The following is a 16,438-nucleotide window of genomic DNA, read 5'->3' on the forward strand; positions in this document are numbered from 1 at the left end:
AAAAGAATTGAAAGCAGGGACTCAAAGAGTTATCTGTACACCCATGTTCACAGCAGCATTATTCATGACAGCCAAAAGGTAGAAGAACCCAAGTGTCCATGAATGAATAAACAAAATGTGAAATATACATACAATGGAATATTACTCAGCCTTAAAAAAGAAGGAAATTCTGACATGTACTACAACAGGAATGGACCTTGAGGACATTATGCTAAGAGAAATAAACTAGTTACAGAAAGACAAATACTGTATGATTTCACCTATACCTAGAGGTACCTAGAGTAGTCAAATTCATAGAAACAGAAAGCAGAATGGTGAATGCTGTGGGGGGAGGAGGCGGGTAGGGAAAGAGGAGTTATTGCTTAATGGGTACAGAGTTTTAGTTTGCGATAATGAAAAAGTTTTGAAGATAGATTGTGGTGATGTTTGCAACAATGTGATTGTTCTTAATGTACTAAACTCTATACTTAAGAAAGGTTAGGATGGTAAATTTTATGTAAAGTGAATTTTACCACAAGTAAATTTTTTTTAATACAATAAAAAACAGCAAAAGATTAGCCAAAGTTAAGGCAACGTTTATTTCACTTCCTTGTAATTATATTACCTAAGGTATAAGTGGTGGTTATTTGGCAAGGATACAATTTCTTTTAAGGCATTCTATGAATTTTTGTTCAGAGATACATTATATTTGGTACAAATCTGAAAGAACCTACTTCTGGCACGGGCTCTTATTCATGATAAATCCATTTTTGCCTTACCATGGCTTGATCAAACTTAATCGCTATTTCAGTGGCAGTTCATGGCCAGTTGCGGCAGCTGCTCTGAAGTTCACCTGTTTTACTGTGACCTGACCAAGTAAAGTCAGAGTGGATCACAGTGGTCCTTGGTCTCTTCAGGCTGTGTTCTGAATGATGACTGCAATACCTTGGCCACCACCAATGCAAGCTGAGCCAACAGCGTATTTTCCACCTCGACGCCTGAGAAAGAAAGAAGTGGCTAATATCTACTCTAATAAAGAACTAATAAAATTAATTGGATTAATTAAATAGAATTAATAATAGTCACATTTGCATTATTCACTCTTAATCAGCTCGTCTTATCAACCTTTTCCCCAATCCTCAACATTGGTTTCTAGTCAAAATAGGTGAAAATAATTCAGTTTGGAAAGCTGAATGCTTTTATGAAAAGAAAAAAGTTACACAGAAAAAGGAGGCAACCTGAGAAGGGGATGGGTGGATTTAGGGTTAGAGGAAGTTAAACAAACACATAAGCTCAGGTGTGCTGTGGGAAAGCAGTGAGAACAGGATGTAATTCAGATATACAGGGGGAGTTGAGGAAGGGGGAATGAACATTCAGCCCTTCGATTTATATGGTTTTAGATTCTTATGGCACCCGAAAATAAATGTTATCAGTGAAGTCTGTCCATATGAAAGGACAGATAATTTAGAAACAGTTCACATCCCTTTCATAAAAATTAGACTCTTGAAGTACCATCTGTTCTGATTTCTCAGTCCTGATATGATGTCCTTGAGAAAATTATCCAGGAATTATTTTTTGTACATTTTAACCACTCCTTCCAACTCAATGAATCATTAAGTGAAATAAGAGTCCCATTTACCTAACCTAACAGGGTTAGGTTTCATAGTGACTTGTCAGTCTGATGTATCTGGTTTTGTTTGCAGTTTGCTTATAATAGGGCAGAGTGGTCCAAAATACACAGTACCAGAGGAAGAGCTCTTCTATCAAAACTGAAAAGAATCAACTAGAAGGTTCCTTCTGGAACCGTGGAAAGAGTGAAGAGAAAAACTTAGCTCAGACCCAAATTGTCAGTTTTATGTTCCTCAAATGATGGCATCTCGGTCAGTACCCACTCAGTACTTTTTGTTGTTGTTTTCTGAAATAAATCTATCTTACTCCTGTAACTGGCACTAAAGTACAAGTGCCATGAGAACCAGAACTTATTATCTGCTCATTGCTGTGTTCTAGCACCAGGGGTGGGGCCAAACGTACACTGGTCTGTCAGTGAATACATGCTAAGTGGCTAGACAGTGCACAGAGCAAGTAGGAGGAAGAGCTGGGATCCCAAATGCAGAGCTACTAACAAGCCAACGGATTCATGTATAATGCCAGCTGACAAGTGCTGCAAAAATAACTTGTTCCTGGCAAGAACTGGTGCAGGAGATATGAGGAAGAATAAAAATGCTGGTTTGCTCTGGGGAAACCTAAACCCTTGCATTTCTACAAAAAAGAGCAAATCTGAAATGTAGCAATTTCTAGCAAGTACCTTAATTCATAAACCAGGTGGGTGGTAATTCTTGATCCAGATCCTCCCAATGGGTGACCCAAAGCAATGGCTCCTCCATTCACATTGGTTTTACTTGGGTCAAGATCCATACTCTTCTGAACAGCCAAGTACTGGGGAGCAAAAGCTTCATTTACCTTAAAACAAAACAAAACAAAACATTGATCAAAATCCTTATTCATAAATGGATTTGTAACTGAGAATGGTCTGAGCTGTGGAGCATACTATAAAGCAAATGTACTTCACAGGGCCTGGTTTTCCAAAGCCTTGCAGTTTCAAATATTGACCTTACAGAAACCAGGAAATTTTCCCCAGGTTATTGAGTCTCTGTTGTAATATGAAGAGTTGTAACACAGCAAGGCTGCAGGCTCAAAGACAGACAGGTCACTGATTGATATGTAAAGATACTGGGAAACTGCTGTGGTAAGAAGGAATGTTTGCTAAGATCAAGCTTTTGTTGGTGGATCACTTAATTGCCTTAACGGAATGTCATCTGACTTGTTTTTACTGAATGTTACCAGCTTCTATTGTTAAACTTGTTAAAACTTTAACCTCACCTATGTCTTCTCCTGTAACTTCCTGGGCTGGAGAATAAATGCAGGAAGAGAACCCCAATTTGGGGTTAATCTCCCAAATGAAAGGAATGCCTCTCCCTTGAGGATTCCAGGAAATTAACCACTTTGGGGCTTCTCACTGCTCAGAAGAGATGGGCTTTGAGTAATCCTTTGAGGCTCCGACACCCAGGGGAAGGGGGGTGACAAATCCGTGGGGGGCAAAGCAACAGATAGCTAATTCTGCTAATTCTTCTGATTTACTTTTTTTCCCTTTTTTGAGACTGCATCTCAGCTCATGTTTCTTCCTATTTAAATTACCTCACAAAGTTATTTGAATTTATCTTAAATTATTCTGTGTGAAGACATCAGGTTTGAAAATGAGTACATTTACTAAATGATACTTTAACTCAAATGCACCCCTTAGAGAGAAAAAATCCTCAGTAACCTTATCAATGGACATATACTAGAGACTGTGGAATACTACAGAAAGCCCATAGGTTTTAGAGCTAGTTGGACGGTTCAAATCCTGGCTTGTGTGTGTTCTTTAAACTCTCTTTACATTCACGTTTCTTCAATAGTAAACTATGGCTGTAGTAGCATGCTAAGAGTCATTGTCAAGGCTGAATGAACTCATGAGTATTAAGTATCTAGTGTATTGCCTGACACATAGCAAGTATTCAATAAATGGCTGCTATTATTATTATTACCCAGTAGCAGGAGCCCTCCTTCCAAGAGGAAACTGATAGACAACAAGGAATAAATCTTCAGAGCCAGAAACATAAAGGGAATGGTTTCTATGTTGAAATGTTACAGAACTGAAAAGTATCCTATTGATTGTAATGTTATACTTACCAAGGCTGGCTATGACAATTACCTTTACTTCAACTGTATAGTACTATATTTTCATACGATCTTAGCTCAGAAATTTTATACATAAGAAAACTGATTCTAAGAAAGATAACTTTTACAGAGTTGGGATCAAAATTCAGTCTTATGTTCTTTCCTAACATATTTGTGCTCTCCCAAGATGGTGCCTTATTTGTTCTCAGTTCCATTATTCTTCTATTTTATACATGGGCCCATCAAAAATTCATGGAAAAATAGAATTGAAAGAATACAAATCTTTCCATAAACTTCTGAAGTACCCTTGAATATAGTCATCTTCAAGGAGGTATTAAGAAACCTAAAATATGTTGTGAAACTAGGCTTTTGAACCTAGAACTGTTTGCAAGTTATGTCTTTGAGTATTTATACATCTATAAATCATTATAAACAGCTTTGCAGAGTTGATGTATTTGAATTGAGTTTTAAGCATGAAGTCTAAAGTCAGAAATTTAGTTGTAGTTAATTGCTGACACAAATATGGAATTATGCAGCCCCGTTGAGACTCTGAGCTGTGATCTACTAGGAAAGGAAAAAGATTTAAGGATAAATCATTTGTCCGAAACCGTGGATTTCTGGGTGACAGATTACCACAGAGGAAATCACTAGTGCCTACTGTTTCTCAATTTAAATAGAGAGATCTCTTTTGTTATATTAGTTATTTCCTAATATAACTAAGCCGCACATGCTAAAATTTTCAAATACAGTCATGTGCTGCATTAATGATGTTTCAGTTAATGACAGACTACATATATGACAGTGTTCAGGGCAGTAGGCTATACCATATAGCCTAAGTGTATAGTAGGCTGTACTACCTAGGTTTGCGTAAGTATACTTTACGATGTTCATGCAACAAGGAAATCACCTAATGACACATTTCTCAGAACATATCCCCATTAAGTGACATCTGACTGTACTGCCAAAATGTGGAAGGTATATAACCCATCTTTAAGTATTTTCTTCTGCATCTCACCTTTTAATTATGCTAAATGCTTATGACATCTTTGTTCTAACTCTAACATTAAAAAAAAATCACTCATAAATACATTTAAGTTTCCAGTGTTAAAAATTATGAAAAGTGCATCCCAAATCAAACCACAACTATAGTGTAAAAAGCTAAAGATAAGTTTGGGATGAGGCTCAACTTGGGGGAAAGGGTAAGAAACGTCTAGATTTGGCACTACATATTGCTATTCTATTAGGTCAATTACTTTACCTATTTTTTTCACTTTAATCTATAAAATAGAGCTAAAGTTACTTATTTCTCTCTCACCTTATATAATACTCCATTTTCCATTCAACAGACACATCAAAGTCTAAAATGTAACAGAGCTGTATAAAAGTCCTAAGAAGTTTCCAGGAATTTATACTTTAGTAGGAAAAATCAAGCAGTTTGAATTATTCAAATATAAGTAAAGCATTTTAATCAGTTGGGAAAAAGTACAAACACAAGGCATGTAATAAAGGTGATACTTGCTTAGATGTACATCATTTGTAAAAAAGGAACAATTACCTCTACCAAATCCATGTCCTTAAGAGTCAGTCCTGTTTTCTTCAGTGCCCCATTGATAGCAGGGACAGGACCTATATAAGAATAAAGGTCTTATATAGGAATAAATATCATCTTGTATTTATTTATGTATCAAACGTTTCCTTTACTAAACAGGTCAGTAAAGAAGAAATGATGTGACAGAGTTATGAGTAGCCACAAATCCTGCTACCCTGACAGCACATATTAAATGATGTGACAATAAATAGAAAATGGGAACAATGTGAAGAGCAGTTTATCAGTCAAATTGCAGATGAGAGACTATACCATTAATGGCTTTAAGATTTCAGACAGCAGAAGGAATCATATATGGGATTTTACAGTCAGTTATAGATCATACTTGATGTCAAACAGCAAGGCAGACTAAGTGCTCTCCTTGCTGGGATACAAACCACATGCATTCACGGACAGAAGTGATTGTGGCTACACTGAATTTTCAGGCCCATTTGGATAAACGGCAAGAAAGAGCAGCAGCATTTCTGCATGGGTACAGCAAAATGAGAAGCTATGAGGCACTTTAGGGAAAGATATCTGAAATAAGGAGGTGATTACAACAGTAGACAGAGAATTTAAACCATATCTCAAGAAAGGCAAATACACCTAATAAGACTTTTGAAATAAACTTTAGCTCCCAGATTTCTGATGACCACCAATGTCAACTTAATACTGCTTGTAATTTTTAAGAAAATTCGATATTCTTTTCCAAAAGGTACAAAATCTGTCTAGAGAAGATTATCTACTTCTCTATTTGTTTCTTAGAGAATGACACTGACATAAATGTCTACAAAGCAAAATACATGATATGTTCTGTTGAATGCAAGTAGTCAAACATTCTGCAACAAGTTTCACAAATATACCTAAGGTAAAATGGGAAATCAGTCTTTACAAGAAAAGCATAATGAAATCTAAATATAATGTTAATTTACTTTGTTGCCCAGTTAAAATGCTCTTTGAACAACAGTCTGATCAGGATTGTCCAGGTCATGTTTTTGAATTTAAAGTGCCAGTTCCGAGTGGCCACTGATTTAATACAGACTATAATTCCAGATTCTCTTTGTATGTTAAAGGCATGAAAATGGGATGGGTAGTCAATAGTAAAGCATTAGTTATCCAGCATGGTCAGGTGATGAAGTATCCTACGGTGGTGAAATATAGACAGAATGAAAAGCTATGGCGTTAAGACACACTTCCCTGTCTTCATGAACAACACAGCAGACCTGCCTCAATATGGTCATGTTAACTTAGAATCATTGTGGTCAGTTGTAACAACATTACACCAGGCCATAACCTCATTTTTAAAAAACTCTTCCCAGACCACTCAGTTATTTACTGGGACTCAAAAAGATTTAGTATTCTTGTTAGGAAAGGAGATCTTATTTCTAGTCCTGGCCCCTGCTCCTAATAACTACACTACTTTGGGTACCTCTTTGAGCTTCAAGCTTCTCAACAAAAGTACTCTGAATTGGTTTTTAACCTTTTTCCTTTCAAGTATTGGAATTCTTTCTACAAATGAAGCCCAATAGAAGATAGAGCCAGAGCTACTCCAGCTGAAGAGGCTCAAAGCTCCACCTACCAACTTACACCACTGCCACCCCTAAGGAATTCCAGCACAATCTTTCTATGATTGTGTACTTCCTCAGAGCCATTACCGTTCTCTTCAAGTCCTGACTTACCCCATTTTTCTGGTCTTCAGCTATTTTGCAGGGCTAAGGATTACCATATATATGCTAGATAACTGTAGAACTGAGGAACCACCATTCTCATAAATTGGATTAAAAAATCAGTTCCAATTAGATACTCAGTAACCAATTCAGTATGCTTATTCATGTAGTTACCTTGTTTAATCCCATACTACAAGTGTCAGACAAGCTTCTAGGTGAAGGAGGCAACTGACAGTGTGGGACACTTGGCATGTATAGCTCTGTTCAATTCCTAAGGAAAAAAGAATCCTTCTACAATGGCATTCATTGTACTTTAGGATAAACACCCAGGCCTAGGAATAGAAGGAAGGAAAACTACATTTTCTTTGCTTACTGGTTATGCTTGTCTATCACAACCTATTAAATGAAGTTAAACTAAAAAGAGAACTATAAAATACCTACTTATCTGTATCAGATAAATTTGGTTGATCATCAAAAGTCCACGGGAAAAAAAATTCTATTCTTAGGCTCTACGCTGGACCTACTGAAACAAAACCTTGGGGGAGCAGGGTTATGGGTGGATTCTCATGATCATCTGGGGTTGGGAAGCACTGCTCTAGATACCAAAATGATAAATGCCACACTAATATATAGATGTTTAATTTTTGTTTTTTTACATTAAAGGGAGTTTATTATATTGTGATGGACTTTAAATTTCACTGATTACCCTGGAATGTTAATCCCAACATGAAAATAACATTTCAAAACAGATACAATGTTTCCGTTAACACATGTAAAACAATTAAGAATGAAATGCTCCTATTTTTGTTGTTGTTGTCATTGATTTTAGTAATGTAACTTAATAATGGCCGTCATGTTTCAGTTTATTCTTTATTTATTTATTTAATTTTAAATATTTTATTTTATTTTGTCGATATACAATGTGGTTGATTATTGTGGCCAATTACTGAAACCTCCCTCCTTCCTCCCTCTCCACAGTCCCTCCCAACAATGTCCTTTCTGTATGCTTGTCGTATCAATTTCAAGGAATTGCAACTGTTATGTCTTCTTCCCCCCCCACCCCGGATTTTTTTTGTGTGTGTGTTTGTGTATTTATTTATTTTTAGCTCCCAAAAATAAGTGAGAACATGTGATATTTCTCTTTCTGTGCCTGACTTGTTTCACTTAATATAATTCTCTCTAGGTCCATCCATGTCATTGCAAATGGCAGTATTTCATTCTTTTTTATAGCTGAGTAGTATTCCATTGTGTAGATATACCACATTTTCCATATCCACTCATCTGATGATGGACATTTGGGCTGGTTCCAACTCTTAGCTATTGTAAAGAGTGCTGCAATGAACATTGGGGAACAGGTATACCTTCGACTTAATGACTTCCATTCCTCTGGGTATATTGCCAGCAGTGGGATAGCTGGGTCATATGCTAGATCTATCTGCAATTGCTTGAAGAACCTCCATACCATTTTCCATAGAGGCTGCACCATTTTGCAGTCCCACAAACAATGTACGAGAGTTCCTTTTCCTCCGCAACCTCGCCAGCATTTATCATTCAGAGTCTTTTGGATTTTAGCCATCCTGACTGGGGTGAGATGGTATCTCAGTGTGGTTTTGATTTGCATTTCCTGAATGCTGAGTGATGTTGAGCATTTTTTCATATGTCTGTTGGCCATTTGTATATTTTCCTTAGAGAAATGCCTATTTAGCTATTTGCCCATTTTTTAATTGGATGGCTTGTTTTTTTCTTGTACAGTTGTTTTAGTTCCTTGTATATTCTGGATATTAATCCTTTGTCAGATGTACATTTTGCAAACATTTTCTCCCACTCTGTTGGTTGTCTTTTAACTCTGTTAATTGTTTCTTTTGCTGTGCAGAAGCTTTTTAGTTTGATATAATCCCATTCGTTCATTTTTCCTTTGGTTGCCCATGCTTTTGGGGTCATATTCATGAAGTCTTTGCCCAGTCCTACTTCCTGAAGTGTTTCTCCTATGTTTTCTTTAAGAAGTTTTACTGTTTCAGGGTATATATTTAATTCTTTGATCCATTTTGAGTTGACTTTGGTATATGGTGAGAGGTATGGGTCTAGTTTTGTTCTCCTGCATATAGATATCCAGTTATCCCAGCACCATTTGCTGAAGAGGCAGTCTCTTTCCCAGTGTACAGGCTTGGTGCCTTTGTCAAAGATCAGATGGCTGTAGGTGTATAGGTTGATTTCTGGATTCTCTATTCTATTCCATTGATCAGTGTGTCTGTTTTTATGCCAGTACCATGCTGTTTTAGTTATCATAGCTTTGTAGTATAGCTTAAAGTCAGGTAGTGTTATGCCTCCAGTTTTATTTTTTTTGCTCAGTGTTGCTTTGGCTATGTGTGGTCTTTTGTAATTCCATATAAATGTCTGGATAGTTCTTTCCATTTCTGAGAAAAATGCCATTGGAATTTTGATGGGGATTGCATTGAATTTGTATATCACTTTGGGTAGTATGGACATTTTCACTATGTTGATTCTTCCAATCCAAGAGCATGGGATATCTTTCCATCTTCTTGTATCCTCTCTAATTTCTCTCAGCAGTGGTTTGTAGTTCTCATTATAGAGATTTTTCACATCCTTGGTTAACTCAAATAATAAATATTTTATTTTTTTGGTGGCTATTGTAAATGGGCAAGCTTTCTTGATTTCTCTTTCTGTTTGCTATTGGAGAAAAGAAATGCTACTGATTTTTGTGTGTTGATTTTGCATCCTGCTACTTTGCTGAAATCATTTATCAACTCCAAGAGTTTTTTTGTAGAGGCTTTAGGCTGTTCGATATATAGGATCATGTCATCTGCAAACAGGGACAGTTTGACTTCATCTTTTCCAATCTGGAAAGATTTATTTCCTTCTCTTCTCTGATTGCTCTGGCTAGTACTTCCAACACTATGTTGAATAAGAGTGGTGAGAGTGGGCATCCTTGTCTAGTTCCCGTTCTTAAAGGAAAAGCTTTCAGCTTTTCCCCATTCAGGATGATATTGGTAGTGGGTTTATCATATATGGCTTTAATTATGTTGAGATACTTTCCATCTATACCTAACTTATAGAGGGTCTTTGTCATGAATGAATGTTGAATTTTATCAAATACTTTTTCAGCCTGTATAGAGATGATCATATGGTCCTTGTGTTTGATTTTATTAATATGGTGTATCACATTTATTGATTTGCGTATGTTGAACCAACCTTGCATCCTTGGGATGAATCCCACTTGATCATGGTGAATAATTTTACATATGTGTTGCTGTATTCTGTTCGCTAGTATTTTAGTGAGGATTTTTGCATCTATATTCATCAAGGATATTGGCCTGTAGTTTTCTTTTTTGGTTGTATCTTTACCTGGTTTTGGTATCAGGATGATGTTTGCTTCATAGAATGAGTTTGGGAGATTTGCGTCTGTTTCGATCTTTTGGAATAGTTTGTAAAGAATTGGTGTCAATTCCTGTTTGAATGTTTGGTAAAATTCTGCTGTGAATCCATGTGGTCCTGGGCTTTACTTTGTTGGGAGCCTTCTGATAACAGCTTCAATCTCCTTTATTGTTATTGGTCTGTTCAGATTTTCTACATCTTCATGGCTCAGTTTTGGGAGCTTGTGTGTGTCCAGAAATTTATCCATTTCCTCCAATTTTCAAATTTGTTGGTGTATAGTTGTTTATAGTAGTCTCGAATGATTCCTTGTATTTCAGATGAATTGGTTGTAATATCACCTTTTTCATTTCTAATTTGGATCTTCTCTCTTCTTTTTTTAGTTAGCCATGGTAACAGTTTGTCAATTTTATTTATCTTTTCAAAACACCAACTTTTTGATTCATTGATCTTTTGTATTGTTTTTTGGGTTTCAATTTCATTAAGTTCTGCTCTGATCTTAATGATTTCTTTCCATCTGCTAACTTTAGGTTTGGATTGTTCTTGTTTTTCTAGTTCTTTAAGGTGAAGTGTTAGGTTGTTCACTTGCCATCTTTCCATTCTTCTGAAGTGAGCAATTAATGTGATAAATTTCCCCCTTATTATTGCTTTTGCAGTATCCCACAGGTTTTGGTATGATGTATCATTGTTTTCATTAGTTTCAATAAATTTTTTGATTTTCTGCTTGATTTCTTCTTGGACCCATATGTCATTAAGTAGAAGGCTGTTTAATTTCCATGTATTTGTATAGTTTCCAGAATTTCATTTGTTATAGATTTCTAATTTTAATCCATTGTGGTCTGAAAGAATACATGAGATAATTCCATTTTTTAAAAAATTTGTTGAGACTTGATTTGTGACCTAATATGTGATCTATCCTGGAGAATGATCCATATGCTGATGAGAAGAATGAATATTCTGAGGTTGTTGGATGGAATGTTCTGTAGATATCTGCCAAGTCTAACTGGTCTAGAGTATTGTTTAGATCTTGTGTTTCTCTGCTGATTCTTTGCTTAGATGATCTGTCCAGTATTGACAGTGGAGTGTTCAGGTCCCCTGCTATTATGGTATTAGTGTCTATTTCCTTCTTTAGGTCTAATAGAGTTTGTTTTATAAATCTGGCTGCTCCAATATTGGGTGCGTATATATTTATGATTGTTATGTCTTCTTGATGGGTCAGTCCTTTTATCATTATGTAGTGTCCATCATTGTCTCTTTTTATGGTTTTTGGTTTAAAGTCTATTTTATCAGATATAAGAATAGCTACTCCAGCTTGTTTTTCTTTTCTGTTTGCATAGTAAACCTTTTTCCATCCTTTCACTCTTAGTCTGTGTGAGTCTTTATGGGTGAGGTGGGTCTCTTGAATGTAGCATATATTTGGGTCCTCCTTTTTAATCCAGTCAGCCAGTCTGTGTCTTTTGATTGGGTAATTTAAGCCCTTTACATTAAGAGTTGTTATTGAAAAGTGTTTATTTATTCCTAGCATTTTATTGATTGTTGTTTGGTTGTCTTAGGTGTCTTTTGTTCCTTTCTTTCTGATTTACTGTTTGTTTTCTGTTTTTGTTGGTTCCCTGGGTTATAGACAGTGTTTTTGTTTGTTTGTTTTCTCCTCATGAATGCCATTTTTCTTATACTAGTGGGTTTTGATTTTTCTTGGGTTTTTATGGCAGTGGTAGTTATTTTTCAGGAAACAAACCCAGTACTCCCTTGAGAATTTCTTGTAAGGGTGGCTGTGTGGTGGTGAACTCCTGCAGTTTTTGTTTGTCTGAGAAATATACTATTTGCCCTTCATTTCGGAAGGATAGCCTTGCCGGATAGAGTATTCTTGGCTGGCAATCTCTGTCTTTTAGTATTTTGAATATATCATCCCATTCCTTTCTAGCTTTTAGGGTTTGTGATGAAAAGTCTGATGTTAGTCTGATTGGGGCTCCCTTATAGGTGATTTGATGCTTCTCTCTTGCAGTTTTTGAGATTCTCTCTTTTCCTTTGAGTTTTGCCAATTTGACTATAACATGCCGTGGAGAAGACCTTTTTGGGTTGAATGCATTTGGGAATCTTTGAGCTTCCTGATTCTGAAGATCTGTGACTTTTCCTATACCTGGGAAGTTTTCTGCCACTATTTTGTTGAATATGTTTTCAATGCAATCTCCTTTTTCCTCCCCTTCTGGAATACCCATGACTCGGATATTTGAGTGCTTAAGGTTGTCTGATATCTCTCTCAGATTTTCTTCAATGTCTTTGATTGTTTTTTCTTTCTTTTTTTTGTCTGCCTGTGTTATTTCAAACAGCCCATCTTCAAGTTCAGGGGTTCTCCAAATTCTGCAAGCCTGCTGGTTAAACTCTCCATTGCGTTTTTTATTTCGCTGAATGAATTCTTCAGTTCAGCAAGCTCTGCTACATTTTTTTTCAGGGCAATGATTTCCTTGTACATTTCTTCTTTCAGGTCTTGTATACTTTTCCTCATTTCATTATGTTGTGTAGCTGAGTTTTCTTGTATCTCATTCAGTTTCCTTAGAATTATCACTTAAAATTCCTTGTCAGACATTTCAAGGGCTTCTTGTTCTATAGGATCTAGAGCTTGAGAGTTATTATCCTTTGGTGGTGTACTTTCTTGATTTTTCCTCTTTCTGGTATCTTTTCTTTGATGTTTATTCATTGCGGCAGGTGGTTTCACAGTCCACAGGTTTGACGCTATTGTCTGACTAAGAAGTTGCTGGGGTTGCCAGTTTGCTATGGCTACCTCAGTGTCTGCTCAGTTGGCCACTAGTGCCTTGCAGGTGTGTAGTTGCCTCAAGTCTTGGGCCTCTCCGGGGAGCCACCTCTCTAGTCAGCACGGACTCGGCTAGGCTGCTGGGTCACGGGGCAGTACCGCAGCGTGTGTGGTCTCTGCCGAGCTTCCACCTCCCCTGCTGGACGTCTCCCTGTTCCGCTCATACTGGGCTGGGCTGCTGAGATGCGCGGAGGCACTGCAGAGTGTGTGGTCTCTGCGGAGCTTCCACTTCCCCTGCTGGACGTCTCCCTGCTCCGTGCGTGCTGGGCCGGGCTTGGGATGGAGCCAGGTGGCGGTGGTGAAGCCTACATGCTGGATCATGCAGTTGCAGCCCCACAGGACTGTGGTCTCTATGGAGCTTCCACCTCCACTGTTGGACGTCTCTCTGCTCTGTACGCACTGGGATTACGTGGCGGTGGTGTGGTCTCTGCGAAGCTTCCGCCTCCTCGGCTGGACGTCTCCCTGCTCTGCACGCACTGGGCCGGGCTGCTGGATCGCGCAGCGGTGGCGTCATCCCTGCGGAGCTCCCGCCTCCCCTGCTGGACGTCTCCCTGCTCCGTGAGCACTGGGTCGGGCTGGGAATGGAGCCAGGTGGCAGCGGTAAAGCCTACCTGCTGGATCGCGTGGTGGCGGCCCCACAGGGTGTGTGGTTTCTGTGGAGCCTCCGCCTCCCCTCCACGTTTCAGTTTAAACCAAGTTTTGGCACCTGGGAAGTCCAAAGATGGGTGAGGGCCTTCTTCCTGGTGGGGACCCTCTGCAGAGACCTGAGGCAGTGCAGGGTATCACATAGGTACAGGGCAAGAGCACATTAGTGTGCTTCTTCCTCTCCTCGCAAAGCCACCATTGCCCTAGATGTTTAATTTTTTAAGCTACCTTCCATTTCTCAGACTAAGCTATGCTTTATCAATAGCGGGTACCTGAAAGCTAATAAGCTTTTAAGACTACAGATAAAAAATTGACTTTTAACAGATGTCTAAATATCTTGCAGTTCTTGCCGGCATACATTTGGGACACACAGTGAAAAATGACAAGGTATGAACATGCTTGCTTTCTTAGGAATTCTGTACAGAGGATAAGTCTTCTCTGAAGGACTTGGCAACAAATGTGGTTGGGTACTGACTTGATCCCAAATCAGAGTAAGTGGTATTATTGAAGTAGGACCCGCAAGCTTATACTGAAGGATCTCTGAGATGGCAGGTCAGCAACATGTTATCCCCCTTCTGACTTGGGATGCTCCTCAAAAACCAATTTTTCATAGTCAAAAAAATGCCTATGCTCATAGAAAAATCTTTGGTCCTATCAAGAATCTAAAATCTATATCCTTATAGCAGGCTTTTCTTTGGGGTGTGAGGTGAGACAAATTAATATATCTGAGCACCAATTTTATTTCTGTAAGAGAGGAACCTATTTGGTTCCCTGTTTCCCCAGAGAATGACGACAGAAATTATTAAAACTTGGCATCATCTGCAGTTCCTAGGAATGCAGCTAGTAAAAAGCTCTCTGCTCTACTTCTAATTCCTATTTTTCAAGCCAAGACTATACATGTTTGTAGAGAGTTCCAAATCTTCTCCAGCTAGTACTTTGCCAAACTAGATAACTATCATAATTCTTCATTTTGCTAATAAGCCTCAAGCTGAGCCAGGGCAGCATTCCTTTGACTTCCTGACACAATGTGTTTAACTCAGTGAAAAGAGCACTTGAACTAGAGACCTGCAGCACACGCTGGCTCGGTGACTTATTGGTCTGGAACCGTACAAGACTACCTCCATAAGTCTCAATTTTCTCATTGACAAAAGAAGTCTCACTTACTGCAGTGTGGGAAGACAGAATGAGATACATTAGTGACTGTGTAAAACACCCAGCAGAGAGCTGCTGTCTGTCCTCTCTATACAGCCTTCTCTATTTCACCCCATGATTTCTCCCATTTCATAATTTCTTTTGTCCTGTCAGGACCACCTAATTCTTCCCTGTTTTTTTTTCTGTGTTAATTTATTAAATATCTCAAATGGACACTGAGATATCATTACTCTCCACAAGTAGTTTACACAGTCTGGGTTTTCCTATTGTTTCTAGAACAGTTCTTCACAAAGATTATTTATTTAAATGACTAATTACCAGTGTCCTTTACTATACAAGGGACCTTGATTTGGCTAGTTTTTCAGGACTCTGAATGCCATAGATGACTTATCTCCAGAAATAAGATAGAACCAGTTTGTTTCACACATACCAATACCCATGATAGAGGGATCACATCCAGATACAAAGTAGCCCACAATTCTTGCCAGTGGTGTGAGGTTATGTTTTTTAACAGCGTCTTCACTAGCTATGATAACAGCTCCAGCACCATCAGATATCCCCTGGAAAACAAAAACAGCTGATTAAAGGGTAAAAAAATATAGCTAATCAAGGTTTGAACTAATGGAGCAGCATTAGAAATATGGCAGTAGATCAGAAACAATGGCATAATTTGGGATACAACAAATAGTACTATTGGTACTCAAGTGGATTAAGAGAATGGTTTTAGGTACAGAATATAGCCCCACTAAAGGAAAATAGGAAAGAATGTCAAGGAAAAGCTTATATTCAGATGCAGGTAGATGTAAGAAGAAATCTGATGAACCGCATACATGAGAGGGAAAAAGTATGAAAACCCCAAATAATAAACCAGGTAGATTTCCTTCCAACATATCTGAAAAGACTAAGACATCAGAAGAGCATTATATAAGGGTCACTAGCTAAAATATTTTGTGTTGGACTACGAATACCTAAATTAATAGAATATGAATACTACTAGTTTAAGCTAAATAACTGAAGACTAGTAATGAAAAGTATCTAAAAGATACTTCATAATTATTTTGCATTGAACACATCAGGAAGAGTTCAAGCTAGCCTGTGCGGTGACACCAACCGATGCATTCCCTGCGGTGACGGTTCCACCTTTCTTGAACACTGGAGGAAGCTGATGTAACTGTTCCAGGGTGGTTTGGGGCCGAGGGTGCTCATCTACTTGCATTGTTTGTTTTCCTTTCCTTGTCTTCACTTCAATTGGTACCATTTCTTCATTAAAGTAGCCAGCATCATTAGCTGAAATAATAGAAAGACTTAACATAAGAATAAAAAATAAAAAAAAGAGAGAAACAAGAAAAGAAAATAAATGAAATATATTCTTCAATTTAATTTCTGATCTATTCTTTCCTCACAGTCCACCTTAAAATGAGCCTTTATTATTTATACAATTTACCTTCCCTACTGGACGATTTAACGGACTGTCATGTGTCTATGCAGATGCAT

At 37.8% G+C, this 16,438-nt stretch overlaps 1 protein-coding gene across 1 annotated transcript in view; it reads right to left on the minus strand.

The window, feature by feature from the left end:
- Window positions 1–559: 559 nt before the first annotated feature.
- Window positions 560–16,438, minus strand: part of ACAA2 (acetyl-CoA acyltransferase 2) — a 39,503-nt gene continuing 23,624 nt past the window's right edge. The window contains exons 6-10 of the mRNA XM_063076608.1: window positions 16,056–16,231; window positions 15,375–15,504; window positions 5,252–5,322; window positions 2,285–2,439; window positions 560–977 (exon numbers count right to left, since the gene is read on the minus strand). Coding sequence (XP_062932678.1) covers window positions 893–977; window positions 2,285–2,439; window positions 5,252–5,322; window positions 15,375–15,504; window positions 16,056–16,231 — 617 coding nt within the window. The 3' untranslated portion in view covers window positions 560–892. The remainder of the gene's footprint in view (window positions 978–2,284; window positions 2,440–5,251; window positions 5,323–15,374; window positions 15,505–16,055; window positions 16,232–16,438) is intronic.

Source organism: Cynocephalus volans, chromosome 13 (genome assembly GCF_027409185.1).
Source record: "Cynocephalus volans isolate mCynVol1 chromosome 13, mCynVol1.pri, whole genome shotgun sequence".
NCBI classification, from domain to species: Eukaryota; Metazoa; Chordata; class Mammalia; order Dermoptera; family Cynocephalidae; genus Cynocephalus; species Cynocephalus volans.